The sequence below is a fragment of the Tursiops truncatus genome, chromosome 13 (assembly GCF_011762595.2).
Source record: "Tursiops truncatus isolate mTurTru1 chromosome 13, mTurTru1.mat.Y, whole genome shotgun sequence".
Classification (NCBI taxonomy): Eukaryota; Metazoa; Chordata; class Mammalia; order Artiodactyla; family Delphinidae; genus Tursiops; species Tursiops truncatus.
In genome coordinates, this window is record NC_047046.1 from 61,364,715 (window position 1) to 61,379,592 (window position 14,878).

Consider the following 14,878-nt stretch of genomic DNA (forward strand, 5'->3'; position numbering starts at 1 on the left):
GTGCTAATCGGTGAGAAATAACTAAAGATGAACTATGGTGGTAGCAGTGAACATGGTGAGAAGAGGCTGGATTCTAGAAATAGCAGGTTTCATTGACTCAAAGGATGCACACCTTTCATGCTTTAATCTCTACAACTGGAATGTCATTAAAATTGATGACATGCCATTATTTGGCAGCATTTTTTCCTTCTTAGTGGTGCACAAAATATACCTTAGGTTTGATGAAAGATGGTGTTTTGAAGGTAGAGATGACAGAATTGACCATCAGGCTGGGTGAGGGGTGTAAAAAGAAAAGCCAGGGATGATACCAATGCTCCGGCCCGAGCAACTGGAAGGATAAAGTTGCCACTTACTGAGACTGGCAAGACTGTGAGAGGAGCAGTTTGAGAGGTGGGGAAAGAGGGCCCAGTTGGGGATTATTAAACTATAATGATGATCATGAGTCATCCAAGTGGAGGTGCCGAGTGGGCAGCTGGATATACAAGCTTACAAGAAAGGTATAGGCTGGAAATAGAACTAGGAATTTTAACTGTATTTAGATGATATTTAAAGACACTAGAATAGATGGAATCCCAAGAAACAAGTTTGGATAAAGAGGTCCAGGGATGAAGCCCTGAGGCATCCAACATGAAGAAGTCTGGGAGGTGAGAATGAAACAACCAAGGAGGCAGAAAATGAACAGCCAGTGAAACCGAGGAGAAACCAGGAGAACATGGTATCCTGGAAGTCAAGCAAAGAAAATGCTTTAAGGAAAAGTGACCAATCATGACAAAGGCTGCTGTGTCAACTGTGTAAGAGGTAAAGCAAGATGAAGACTGAGAGGTGGCCATTGGATTAGTTAGTAGCACAAAGTTCATTAGCAACCTTCATTCTTCAGAGCTCTTTGGGTAGTGTTGGGGGCGAAAGTCTGACTGTGGAGACTTCAAGAACTTCAGGGCATCCTATATCATTTACCTGGCTTTATGAAGCTGAAGGATACGTATCTAAAATAATTAAAGTCAATTATGTTTTGGAAACAAAAGTATGGGAGTGGGAGAAGTTTTACAATTTTTTGGAAGTTTTCTTTCAAGGTAAGGGAGGTTGGAAGAAATAGCAGTGTATTTATATACACTGTAAAGACAGAAAAATTGATGATACAGAAAAGAGGATACAAAATTAATTCAATGAAAAGCAGTGCATTTCTCAGAATTTACTCATATTTGATAGTAAAAACATAAACCTACCTTTCATGCAAATAAATGATAATGCTTTCCCAATTCAAATATAGTGGCCACTGATGAAATCTTTGCAATTTTCTTTAAATGGTATTTTATAGAAATTACAGTAAATAAGAGAGAAAACAGAGAAATAATAATGCAAAAGAGCTACTGCCAATTTTCCACAGCTACACGACAATTCCCAGGCAAAAGCTAGGAGATAGAAGAGAGTAAAGGAAGGGGAAAGACCCTGTATTTTCTTTGACCTCTCCTTGACCCCTTCTCTCTGACCAAGTTCAACCCAGCAGCTGCTCTGAGGATCTTGACTCCAAGAACAACTGTCTAACAAACCAGTTTGAGATTTGAGATAATTAACCAAATATTCTGACTGGAAGTATTTATTTAAAATTCCCAAGAGGTAGACGGTGAAGAAAAAAAATTCTTACTTTTATGAGAAATAAGACCTGAACTATACCACTACAAATGCCCATCATCCCAATTATACAGTGTCTGTGACTGACCAGGGTGAAAGTTAATAGAAACAGACGAACCAAGAGCAGTATTACCTGATCATATAACCAATTCGCTTGACAAACTGCCTATAGCGTGCTCTATTGAAGGTTTCTAACCCCACAGCCAGAAGTTCCACTAAGGAGTTAGCAAAGGCAAAAATTTTCATCATCTCTTGAGGTATTGTTGTTTCAGGTAAATAATCACCTAGAAATTAATCAAAGAAAAGGGAAAAAAAAATATAATTACTATGGAAAAACACTGAAAGATGTGGATGTCAGTATATTAATGAGGAAAGAAAGCCAAGATAGAGAACCCCCATTGCTCTGGCTCCTATGTCAATATAAAATGGGAAACTTGAGACAAAGTGCAAAATTAAAACCATTTATTAAAGCTGGGCTATGTGCAAGCTGGTCAACCTTATGCATGTAAGCACCAGGGAGGAAACTACAATCACAAGAGAAAGGAAGGAAGCCTCGCCACGGTGATGTAATCATCTCTGTATAGTACAGCCAGGCACGGGGAACCCGAATCAGGAGCCTGCACGAGACAGGACTTGATGCTAAGTTCCTGTGTTTGAGCTTGTCCCTACCACATTTTACATATGACAAAACGAATTAGTCTACCTTTTGCTTTAAACCCAAGGAGATGTTGGAAGAGTTCATGAAATGGGAACTGTGATAGAAGGATAACCAAGTCATCTTCATTAAGGAGAATCCAACTAGTCTCAGGGTCTTCATCCTAAGGGAGAAGATGCAGAATCATGTCAGCTGATTTGACCAGATGACACCATGGTCTAGAGTTACAGGAGCTGAATTACCACAGGTCTCAGTTGTACACATGTGGTATTCTCATGAGTCCTCGTGGACTTCTCCTCCAGGACAGAAATTTATACTGTCAGTTCTATTAGACGACCTGTAAATCCCTTAAAATTGCAAGCACAATTTTATGTGTATCTGAGTCATATCCATTCTTCAGTGGCTGAAACTGCTCTCAATTAAATTTCCATCCCAAAGAAGATGAAAAATAATTCCTCTAGAATAGGGATCTTACTATAAATCTCAGTGATTTGACAACATCAATTAAAGAACCATTCACTAAGAGTCCAAGTTATTTTATCCAGAAGTCTCTTCTTGCCCCAAAATTAAGGTCTACTGCTGTACTCAACTGACTTACCAAGAAGCAATTAGCATTTGCTATGGATAACCAAAGTTCTGTTGTCAATTAGTGTTGCTGAAAACAGGATAAAAATAACAGTGGTCATACACAGGGATCACATAGGGGAAATAGCTGGAGTTTTTTGTTTGATACAGAGCACTAAAGTCCCCTTAGAAACCAAATTGATTTGTGTCCTAAGATGTGCTACATTCAGAAGAGAATACTGTAAAAAGACGCAGAGATTCTAAAGAATTATCACCTCAGTTTCAACAAGGGACTAATGCAATTCATTCATAATTTCCTGAAGCCACTCATTTTTACCCTCTTACATGTCCTAAATGGCTAGCAAACAAGAGCCTCAGAAATTCTACCTTGAGCAGTCCTCAGCTCCGGCTATACATCAGAATCAACCATGGAGGCTTTTAAACATTTGGATGTCTGGGTGTGGGCCAGGGCAAGGTTTTTAAGTTGCCCAGGTGGTTCTAATATACAGCCGGTGTCAAGAAACCACTGACATGGACAATTCACAGTGCCTTCCGCCCATGGCCTTTTCTGAGTCAACAGCACTCCCAGCATCCCCTCCCCAGGCTCCTGAATCCACTCAACATCCAGTGAATGCTAACCAGGAGCCAGACACAATTCCAGAGTCCTTAATGATTACCTGTCTTTAGGAGTAAATGCAGGAAACTTACCAGAAAAAAAAGACTCCTCTCTTAGGAGAAACCAGTCTTGGAAGAAAAAAAAAAACCTGCTCCATCACAATCTTTAAAAGAGCAATTTGGGACTTCCCTGGCAGTCCAGGGGTTAAGACTTGGCATTTCCAATGCAGTGATGCAGAGGACACAGGTTCAATCCTTGGTCGGGGAACTAAGATCCCATATGCCGTGTGGCAGGGCCAAAAAAAAAAAAACCAATTTGTACCAGCTCCTGAGAAGCTGTCTCCAGATGACTGTTCAATCTCTAGCAAAGAAGTCTGCATGGCCACATCATTTACCATCATCTCACCACCTCCTACAAGTCCCAGGAAGAGCACAATGAGTGTGAAGGGGCTCCTGCTTCTGAATGAACACCTGGGTAAATACACAGACATGATCCCACAGCTGCCATGCTGTCATTCTAAGGAGTGTCCACTGCAAACTTTCAACTCCTTTTGAAGAGAAGGGGTTTCAGTAAATTTAGTCCCTGGCCAACCTTGAACAAATACACCAAATCAGGATTTGGACCATAAAAACGCATTAGACAGGGCCGATAACTAGCTGGAAAAAAAAAAAAATGCCTCACCTATACACTAACCACGTATATAGTAGAAAGAAAAGTCAATAACTGTTATCTTGAGAAACTGAGGATTTTTTTGTTTGTTTTGTGGGGTTTTGTTTGTTTTGGCCAATGTTGTGCAGCATGTGGGATCTTAGCTCCCTGACCAGGGATCGAACCCGGGCACCCTGCAGTGGAAGTGCAGAGTCCCAACCACTGGACTGCCAGGGAATTCCCAAGAAACTGGGTTTTGATCATTAAATTCTTACCAAAAACAGAAAATTATCTTCCATCTTTCAAATGAGAAGATCTAGATAAGAAGTTTGTAAGCGTTAAGGCAGAACCTTGGCAAGATACAGCTCTTTGTTATACAGACTTGGAGTATCTGTAGGTGACACCTCAAGCCCAGAAAACTGTTGCTGCATAAAATAAAATCCTAATAGAAAGTGTACGTAATATGTAAACACTTCCAGGTTCCAGACTCTCCCAGCTGCACAGGGAGATGGTCTAGAAAGGGTGGCAGCAGAGACACTGGCTCAGAGCACAGGCTCTGCATTTAATGACGTGTGATTTGGGACAAATTCCCTCAACCCCACCCGCACACGTTTCCTCACCTCTAAAAGGGGGATGAAAACAGTATTTGCCTCGTGGGGCTGTTGGGAGAATTAAATGGGCTAATACGTGAGAAGTGCTTAGAACGATACTTAGCACGTAAAAAGAAGAGCTCAGAAATGCTTAATCAAAATGCTGTCGAAAGCAGAAACTAACACACCATTGTAAAGTAATTATACCCCAATAAAGATGTTAAAAAAAAAATAAATAAAAAAAAAAAAAAAAAAAAAAAATAAAAAATTTGTGCAAAAAAAAGTCAAAAAAAAAAAAAAAAAAAAAAAAAAAAATGCTGTCGACATGACGACTAACCTCTTCTCCTCCCTCATCTACTAGTGTCCACGTCCCGGATGCAGGCCCCGAGGAGGATGGATTCCGCTCACTGGGCTTCATGTGGCACAGGAACTCGGCTCGATTTCTAAAGGACAAGGGAAATCACTCCAATCACCTAAACATAAACACAGAAAGCCCACTGCGTGCATTCTGGATCATCTACTCGCCCTGAAGAAGAGTCAGACATCCACTCAATCTTCAAATGGTTTGAATTAGTAAATAAGAAATAATAACTCGCTAAAACTCAAGGAGACCAAAGCTTCGCTAATCGTGGTGTAGAGACCACAGCCATTCTGGGTCAATAATGATGAGGAACTGCAGAGCAGCAGTTATGCCAGCACAGTGCCCGCCCACAGCGGGGCCTCAGTACACCCAGGACCACACAGTACCTGAACTCTAACCGGCTCACAAAGCGTTCAGGAAACATGCTTTACTGAATAAAAAAGGATAATCTGCAGGTAATGGAGAAGCCGGTTTAGGGGGAAAAGTACACCTAAACACCACAGGTAGGAGCAGCCCCTATATCCAGGCGGTGAGAGGGAGGAATCTGGGGGAATTCCTGCCAGCCAGGCTTTCACAAGGTGCTGGCTGGACCTGGCGAGTCAGTGTAACCAGAGAAGTTTCTTCTCTCAGACCACCACCCAGTTCTCAGCTCTCTGCTCCTTCCTCTCTGGCCTAACCCCGAAAATTCATCCATTCCCTCCTTTCACCAGGAGCTCTCCTCCAAGACTTCCTGTTTCCAACCTGAGGGGCTCCAGTCCTGCAGCTCCACATGTCCACTGATAGTTGCCACTCGTATGTGTCCACTTGCAAACCCCAATGACCTCAAATTCTCCTCCTTACCCAACGGCTCTCCTTTCTGTCTTTTCGGTCTGTTGGGGCTGCCAACACCCTCTCAGTCACTCAGACTCAGAGTCTACAGAGTTAGGTCTGAGCCACCCTTGCCCACATTTTCTTATTTAATCAGCTACTTTATCATTTCCTGGGAAGATGACCTTCCCGTTCCCCACTTTCTCCTTCCCAAGACCAGCACCAATTCAGGCTGGGGGCAGATAGGCTTTCCTGGATCAAGAGCCAGTGGGAGTAACACAGTTCAAGGTCACCTATACACACCTCTGCCTTCTCCCCCCACTTAAGGATGTGCCCTCTTGATGCTGGATTCGGTTCCAGAGCCAGGAGAGCCAGATGTCTGCAACCGTAGACAATTCAATGCAAGAAATGAGGCAAAAGCACATCTTCTGCCTCCGGTCCATCCTAATCTTCCTTAAATACAACTTTTACCCTTTTTCAAAAACCTTCAATTGCTACAAAGGCCAGACCATCTCAAATATCTGTCTTAATTTCAAGGACTTCTATAATCAGACTCACCCTAGTTGTTCATCTTTATTATCACCCCCCCACACCCCTTCACTCCAGCCAAGCTGCTCTCCAAACTGCCCCCTGCACAGCTATCCTTCCCTGTACTGTGGGCCACTGCTCACTGTTCTCCCACCTACAGTGCCCTCCCTACTCCTCTCCTGCTGAAGTCAGTTCCATTCTTCAAACCCAGCTCATCCACCTGGAACCCTCTGACTACTCCACTCTACTCTCTTTACTCTCTTCATTTCTACTGCATCAATCATGGCTTCACACAATTTAGCACTTGAATCTCTTTGACTGTGCTTTTTTTTTCCTCTGCCACTAAACCTCTCCTTCTAAGGAAGAGATCATCCTTTTTTTCTCCCCACAGCACCACAATGACATATATGACAGGAGTCGCAAATCCACTAAAAAGGAGAACCCAAAAAAGTTAATCAGTTAAAAAAAAAAAAAAAGGCAGTTAAAAGGGTCACTTTGGGACAAAGGGTATTAAACCCAAAGAAAACCTGCAATGTTAAATTTTGGAATGCTGACTCTTCTCTTAGCAATTGTTTGGATCTGGGCAGTTTAGGAAGCCAATTGTTTGATAGAACATTTTCATTTCTACTTCACAAAGCTCTTCCACACTTACTTGACAGGAGACATTAGCAGGGCAAGGGACTGCATAAAATGAAAGACCCCTGATGGGTTATTCAACACTTTGATCTGAAATCAGAAAAGGAAAAGGCATACTGTAGAAAACCAACAACCCAAGTATCCATAATGTTAGTTCACCAGAATTTTGACAAAGGGAGCTGTTAAGGAAGCAAAGATGGAACTGGCATCTCATCCACAAGAGTGAGAACACCTGTGGGTTACCTGGCAGTACTGACTGGGCTGTACTCAGAGAACAGAGGTAGCTGAGCCATTTACATCAATTACCTGAAACAATATGGACGGGAGGAGTATACTGCTATCTTAATCCAAAGATAAATAAAAACAAAAAATCTTCCTTCTACCTAAAAAGATTCAAATTTCTTGCCACCAGAAATACTAAAGAAAAGGTAACATGGAGAATGACCTGGAGAATGACCTGGAATACATCTGGCCCCACCCATCTGAGGGGTTGCTATGAGTTAACAACACAACCCAAAGGCAAGCAGCAGAGATGCCTAAATCGATCGCACGGACCTGAGATCTCTGCTAGTATTAAAGAACTTTGAGATGCTTGTGGCTGCTTTTTTATCTGTACCAACTGTAGTGTGAGATGGATTAATTTAGGACGTTGTGTTGAATATTACAGAAAAAAGTCCTAGCAAGCTTTACTCCACAGAAATTTTACAGAATTAAATACTACTAAACCTACCAAGCCAGACTACAACTGAACTTTTGCAATTCCATCTTAATTTCATCAGTTTTGGGTGGTCCAAGAAGTTGCAGCATAATAACTCCTACGAATACAGACTAGATATATCCCAATAATTTTATTTTAAATATCAATATTTTTAAAGTAGGCTTATTTTTTAAAGCAACTTCTTCAGGAAAAATGTTTAACAAAATCACCTCCCATTCTCTTCAGCATTAGAAGGCCATTCATCATACCTGGATGAAAGGAACAGCCCATTTACTAACACCAGCCGGGCATCGAAGAATATGGTTTAGAAGGAAGAGGTGATCTCCAGGACAGCCAACTCTTTGTAACACTGATACCTAAACAATAAAGGATGTATAGTTTTACTATTTACAAAGACGAATGTTTTTAAGGGTCTAATGAAATCACTTATCCGATATTTAAATACATGTGATCTTTCAAAAGAGTAACCAGACATAAGATATACCACTGACTGGTTGAGTTTCTACCACAGAGGTACACAGAGGCCTATGAACGTAAGAGCACTCTGATAAAAATATCATTAGCAGTTTCTCTGCAAACCCAATTTTTATTATCTGGCAAATTACAAATCACTAATGTTCCTGGCCACACATGAATAGATATAAGTCAAGTAGTTTAATCTATTCCCAGTTTGTAATAGTTTCTCAGATACAAGTAAGTATGCTTAGAACCTCAGCCCATATCTAAGAATGCTAGCATGAACCTAAAAAAAGCACCCAAGGGAGCTCCATTGAGAAACATAACCAGTAAACGAACAACCTCTCCCCACGTAACACACCTGATATCTTTCCTAAAGTTCCCAAATCCTGATTCCTTTTTTTCCCTTAAAAACTTTTTTTAAAGTATAAGTACAGCATTAAACACAAGATGATAAAAAAGTGATATGAACAACTTTTAGCTCACATACCTATATTCTGAATATACATCTAGTCTTAAATTTAGCATGCTTCCCACATTTCCATTTCCTTCTAAGTCGAAGGCCAAAGATAATTTAACATAAACTTTACCAGAGAGAAAAGCACTGTGTGCTTAATAATGCACTAGATCAGGATAACTTATTTCCACATGTCATGAGCAAAGAAAACGTCACTAATATATTAAACAAATTAGCTGAAGAAGCTATTAAAGAAAAACCTATAAGGAAACAGGAGATAATTCTTAAATTATCAGGGAAATAAAGGACAGTATACTATGTCTATTTCCTTACCAATTTCTGCAGCCAGAGAAGAAGATCATCGTGGAACTGAGTATCTTCATTAACTCTCCTGGTGAACATGAATAAGACACTAATGCACTCCTTTAGCTGACACAGATCAGAGGGAATGCTTTCTACCTGTTTAGAAGCTATAAATTAAAAAGAGGATTAAATGAGTCCCATATAAATGGTATTTGTGGGAGAATTTTTAGTGTCTCTACTTAAAATAAATAAATAAATAAATAAACTATTTAAAATATTTAATTCAGATGAAAATCGAAGGAGAAAAGCTACATTAAAATATCTGAGTTTCTACTAAATATGTAAACTGAAAAAAGTATTTAACTTCGTGAAGTATTTCAAAGCAAGAAAAAATTAACTTCATCAAAATTTTTTATTTAAAAATCAGCAAATCTCTGGCCTAGCCCCAGCTCTCTGATTAGTTATGAAAACGATAAGGGGGAAGAAGTTTTTTATTTTAAATGATCCTAGTATCTCTCCAAGAAATAAAAATTGCATACGTAATACTTATCATATAGTAAAGGCTAATTTCTTTTTCTTTTTTTTTAAATAAATTTATTTATTTATTTATTTTTGGCCGCGTTGGGTCTTCGTTGCTGTGCACGGGCTTTCTCTAGTTGCGACTAGCAGGGGCTACTCTTAATTGCGGTGCGCAGGCTTCTCATTGCGGTGCGCGGGCTTCTCATTGCGGTGGCTTCTCTTGTTGCGGAGCACGGGCTCTAGACGCATGGGCTTCAGTAGTTGTGGCACGCGGGCCTCAGCAGTTGTGGCTCATGGGCTCTAGAGAGCAGTCTCAGTAGTTGTGGTGCACGGGCTTAGCTGCTCCGTGGCATGTGGGATCTTCCAGGACCAGGGCTAGAACCTGTGTCTCCTGCATTGGCAGGAGAATTCTTAACCACTGAACCACCAAGAAAGCCCAAGGCTAATTTATTAAAACCCAAAATAAGATGAAAAATTCAGAACATTATAAATGCCCTGATGAAAATTAAACACCCCAACAAAATGGACAAGCAAAAATAAAGTGCAACAGACAGAATGAAAAAGTATTGTGATTATTAGTTTTAGAATCAAAAACTATATTTGGACTTGAATTGGTAATGAACACGTAAATTAGGACAGTAAGAGACATTAATGATAAAAAGCAAACTTTTGGCTTCCTAGAGAAGGAGAGAATGACAGCCCATGGGGTAGGGAGACCTGGCACTGCTCCCAAGAAATGTTATTAAGGCAGATCTCAGTCCTGTATTGGGGGAGGTAAGGTAAAACAGCAAGCATAAATTATCCCTTATAATATCTGCACACAATAGAGTCAACCAGATTGTATCCCTCAATTCTTTTTATATTTTAGACCACAAGAAAGAGTGAGACTTTCATTACTTACACACCTTGGCCTTCCTGATGAATTGCTAAAGATCTCAGAACAGCCGAACTATTGAGTAATGTGTAGATGTAAGACTCCACTTGCAACCGTGAGAGCACAGAAGTGTAAGAATGCAGCGCCAAGGTCTGGTGGAGGTGCTCAGATTTGGCATCAAACAGTTTTTTTAGCTCTCCCAGTGCATTTTCATTCATCTCCACTCTCTGGTAGCGATGATGGCCTGAAACTTTCACTTGATCAGCACAGATACCCTAGCAGTGGGCAAAAGGGTGAGATATGAAGCCAGTTACTCTTTGCTCTTGAAGCCTGTATACAATACACAGGCTTCAGTACCATCTTCAAAGAGCTTACAAATCGCAGTGAGGGAACAATACTACTACGTAGAAAACAATGAAGCTACTATACAACCAGGTGCCAATCACAAAGGCATCACAAGTTCAGAGACGAGAAGAGAAATCCTAAAATGCAGTAGGTGGGGAAAAGTGCAAGAAAACAATAGAGCTTGTCTCTAAGACCCTCATGACTGATGACCTTACCTTCTACTTTATTAACACTGAGGTCAATGTGATATCCCTTCAACTTCGAGAGACCTCAAAATATCTCTGTACTTACCCTCACCATTCTTTGTGATTCTGCTCAAAACAAACCCCTCCTTTCCAATATTAACCCTCCAACTGTTTTCTTGATTCTATTCTCTCTTTTTCAGTATTTTCAAGTTTCTCTCTCCACAGGATCCTTCCTATCTACAAAGAGATACACAGGTCTCCAAGGAATGACGATTAGGGTTGGGGGAAATCACACGTTTCTCCCTGACATCTCCTCCATCTTCCCTTCACTGCTAAACTTGTCAAGAATAGCCTGCTCTTCCTCGCCATCCCTCCCAGGCCACTATGCAATGGCTTTCCTGATGGCACCTTGGCCTCCATAGGGTCACATCTTATTGCCTTCCCTATTTTCTCATTTCCTCTTGACCTCGTTCCATGGATCATCCTCCCCTTGACACTCTCTACCCATTAGATGTTCCTGGCATTATGCCCAAGGTCACAAGCTAAATGGCCCACAGGCTGAATCTGGCCTGGAGACATGACTTGCTTTGGCCTCTACTGTGCATGAGTGAGTGAGTGAGAGAGAGAGACAGAGAGAGACAGAGAGAGAGAGAGTGTGTGTGTGTGTGTATTTAGTTGCCAACATTTACAAATCAGGATCCCTCACATAAAAATCCAGATTTCTAGCTTCTCTTAGAAAAACATAAGATGTGGCAATGCTGAACCAATATAATCTCACAGCAACAATCAACTATAACACAAGAGCAGCTCCCCATGCTGGACCAGGCATGAGCTTACCCAGTGATCACCGTCCCACTCAACCTGTTTCACTTCTCCAGGTTACCTGCCTGGCCCCTGTGGGCATATGACACTGTGACTCCTGCACTCAGGAGCCCTGAGGCTCAGAGCCCTGAGCCCTGACTTAGCCCTGCACTATGGGCTAAGACAGGGTCAGTGTGGGTAAAAGGAGCAGACTCCAGACCTCAATGGCATCACAGGAATAGCAGCTCCACTGAAAATTCCCCAGGCTCCTGCAAGCTTTATGCTACACTAGTCAATATACCTGTACAGACAATTGTTCCTCCTTGAAGTGCCATAGTCGACTTTTGGCATTTTGGCAATCAGACATCAGAGCAAGGAGCTCAGCTTCAGCCAGCAGTAGCTGCTTCCTACAGCGTGAGTAGTTCAAAAGCAACTCATAAAATTCATGCCTGTCCTGATGAGCCATGCTGTCAAATTCTTCTAAATATGACTCAACATTTTCCAGCCATGAACCAGGCTCAAAGACTTTTAGCTGTTCTTCAGTAAATGGTACTATTTCTGGTTGAGATGGGAGCTCCGGGTAGAGTCGCTCATTACGAAGCAAGGGTTTCACTGCCACCAAAGCCGGTATATCCCCAGCAGTTTCAGCTGGCAACTGGGGATACAGTTTTTTCACTCTAGGTGGCTGGAAAATGTCTTTGACTTCACAAGAACTCTGCAAGCCAACATTTTGTAGCACCTCTGAAGAAAGACCCAAGGCTTCTTGGTCTTCTCTCCTATTCTGAGTATCTCTGACCTTCAAATTTTCCACTTCCTGCTGAATATAAGAAACATTAGATTGCAGTGTGCTTTCCAAAGGTCCACATTGTACCAGTTTATCTTCCTCCATTTCTGTAATGTTCTCGGGGGGTTCTACTTTGGTTCCGACATTGCCTCCAGGATCGACCTTCGGCTTGACTGAATCATCCCCAGCACAGGCTCTGATCTCCTCTCCCTCCTTTAGACTCTCTGTTTTACATGTCAGGGACTCTTCATTGCTTAGAGTTAAGGAAGTGAGTGGTACATCAAACATTTCACTCTCGTTTTGTCGACTAGCATCATTCTGGGGCTGGGAATCGGTTAACTCCTTTAGATGGTCTCCTTGGAATTCACAAGGTGGGGTAGGGATTTCCAGCTCTCTGGAGGTTTTTGGAAGGGAGACTTCATCAGACTCTTCCCTCTGAAGGGTTTCATATTTCTTCTTTTCCTAAAAACAAGATTTATAATGTGAAATAATTTATAATATAACAATAACTGATGCTTTCAACATGAGGAATTTTTAAATTGTATAAAAAAATCTAAGTTCACTTCATAAGCAGTGTGTTTCATATTTCATATTATTCAATTTTGAGAATGCTGAATTTGGGAGATTCACTAGTCTAATCCCTACAGAGGAAGACATGAGAATAAGCAACAAATTATGATTCAAGAATGGAGAAGGAAAGTCTTAATTAGGCTGTTCTCCATTCTGCTAGAGGTTAAGTAAGAGAGAACAGTCTCCAAGTATCTTAGGCTTCAACAGGTTTGCATCCTGACAAACATATCTATTCAAATTTCAGGCAGAAAAAGTCAGGCCAACTTGAAATAAATAACTATAGTACTGGATTATAACCTCAGAATAAAATCAATATCCATGAGTCCATACTCACATAACTAAATAGATAAACATATATATATGTTATATGTATCTTTTTTTCCTTAATGGACAAGAAGCGGCACTCTTCCTTACAAAAGTCCAATGAATAAATGTAGATGGAATGAGAAAAACAGAAAATCATGATTAGAACACCATGGTAATAACTGCCACAGGCAAGAGGCAAGATCTACTAAGTAATGAAAATGAGTGAAAATTTAAGCAGAAGCAGAATGTTTGTATAGTCTCAAAGTATCCCCTAAATATTTAGTAATTACAAAGGGAAAAATCATAAGTTTCAGTGGAGAATCCTGGCAGTCAACACCTTAACCACGTGATCAGGGTTACTATAACCAGTAATACATCCCCATACGATGTTCTGAGAAGGCTTATCCCCTCTTCAGTACCCTTTCTAATAATGTATAGCCTCAATCTAAGCATGAGAAAACACCAGATGAAAACCCAAATTAAGGGAAAGTCTACAAAATAACTGAAGTGTTATGATCATCAAAGAAAAGACAAGACTGAGGAACTATCAAAAGACTGGAGAAAACTATTAGAGACATGACAACTGAATGCAATGTAGGATCCTGGATTGGACACTGGAACAGAAAAAGGACATTAGCAAGAAAACTGGTGAAATTCAAAAAAGTTCTATATTTTAGTTAATACCATTGTACCAATGTTAATTTGTTGGTTGTGATAAATGTTCTACAACATAGAATTTACAGTCACATAACACAAGAAGATGCTGGATGAAAGGCACGTAGAACTCTCTGTATTATATCTGCAACTTATTAAATCCAAAATTAATTCCAAAAAACAGTTAACCATTTAAAAAATAAGATAAATTATGGTTTTTTAATGAAGTATCTCTGGCATTAACACACAAACTAGACACACAGGAAAGAAGCCTGGATAAAAAAGAAGAAAAAAATATGGAAATATTTATTATTTATTTATTTAAATAAAATTGTTACATCCAAAGAAACTAAAAAATGACTGACTCACTCAAATACTTCCCTCACTATAAATTTTTTTTTTTTAATGTGGGGTGTTTTTTGTCTATGTTGGGTCTTCGTTGCTTCACGCGGGCTTTCTCTAGTTGCTGCGAGCGGGGGCTACTCTTCGCTGTGGTGCGAGGGCTTCTCATTGTGGTGGCTTCTCTTGTTGAGAAGCATGGGCTCTAGGCGCGCAGGCTTCAGTAGTTGCAGCACGCGGGCTCAGTAGTTGTGTCTCGCAGGCTCTAGAGTGCAGACTCAGTAGTTGTGGTGCACGGGCTTAGTTGCTCCATTGCCTGTGGGATCTTCCCGGACCAGGGCTCGAACCCGTGTCCCCTGCATTGGCAGGCGGATTCTTAACCACTGTGCCACCAGGGAAGTCCCCATGGTGAAATTTTAAGGAAGGTAAAATCATGGTTACAAAGTTATCAGTGATTTTGGATTATGTTGTCCAGCAAACGTCCAGCAAAAAAAAGCTGACAAGTAAATAGCCAAAAAAGTAAAACATTTATA

At 40.7% G+C, this 14,878-nt stretch overlaps 1 protein-coding gene across 2 annotated transcripts in view; it reads right to left on the reverse strand.

The window, feature by feature from the left end:
* Window positions 1-14,878, reverse strand: part of EPG5 (ectopic P-granules 5 autophagy tethering factor) — a 129,845-nt gene that overhangs the window by 103,582 nt on the left and 11,385 nt on the right. For both annotated transcript variants that reach the window (XM_019936977.3, XM_033837706.2), the window contains exons 2-9: window positions 11,994-12,938; window positions 10,393-10,636; window positions 8,999-9,135; window positions 8,001-8,108; window positions 7,051-7,124; window positions 5,040-5,145; window positions 2,333-2,447; window positions 1,763-1,913 (exon numbers count right to left, since the gene is read on the reverse strand). In XM_019936977.3, coding sequence (XP_019792536.2) covers window positions 1,763-1,913; window positions 2,333-2,447; window positions 5,040-5,145; window positions 7,051-7,124; window positions 8,001-8,108; window positions 8,999-9,135; window positions 10,393-10,636; window positions 11,994-12,938 — 1,880 coding nt within the window. The remainder of the gene's footprint in view (window positions 1-1,762; window positions 1,914-2,332; window positions 2,448-5,039; window positions 5,146-7,050; window positions 7,125-8,000; window positions 8,109-8,998; window positions 9,136-10,392; window positions 10,637-11,993; window positions 12,939-14,878) is intronic.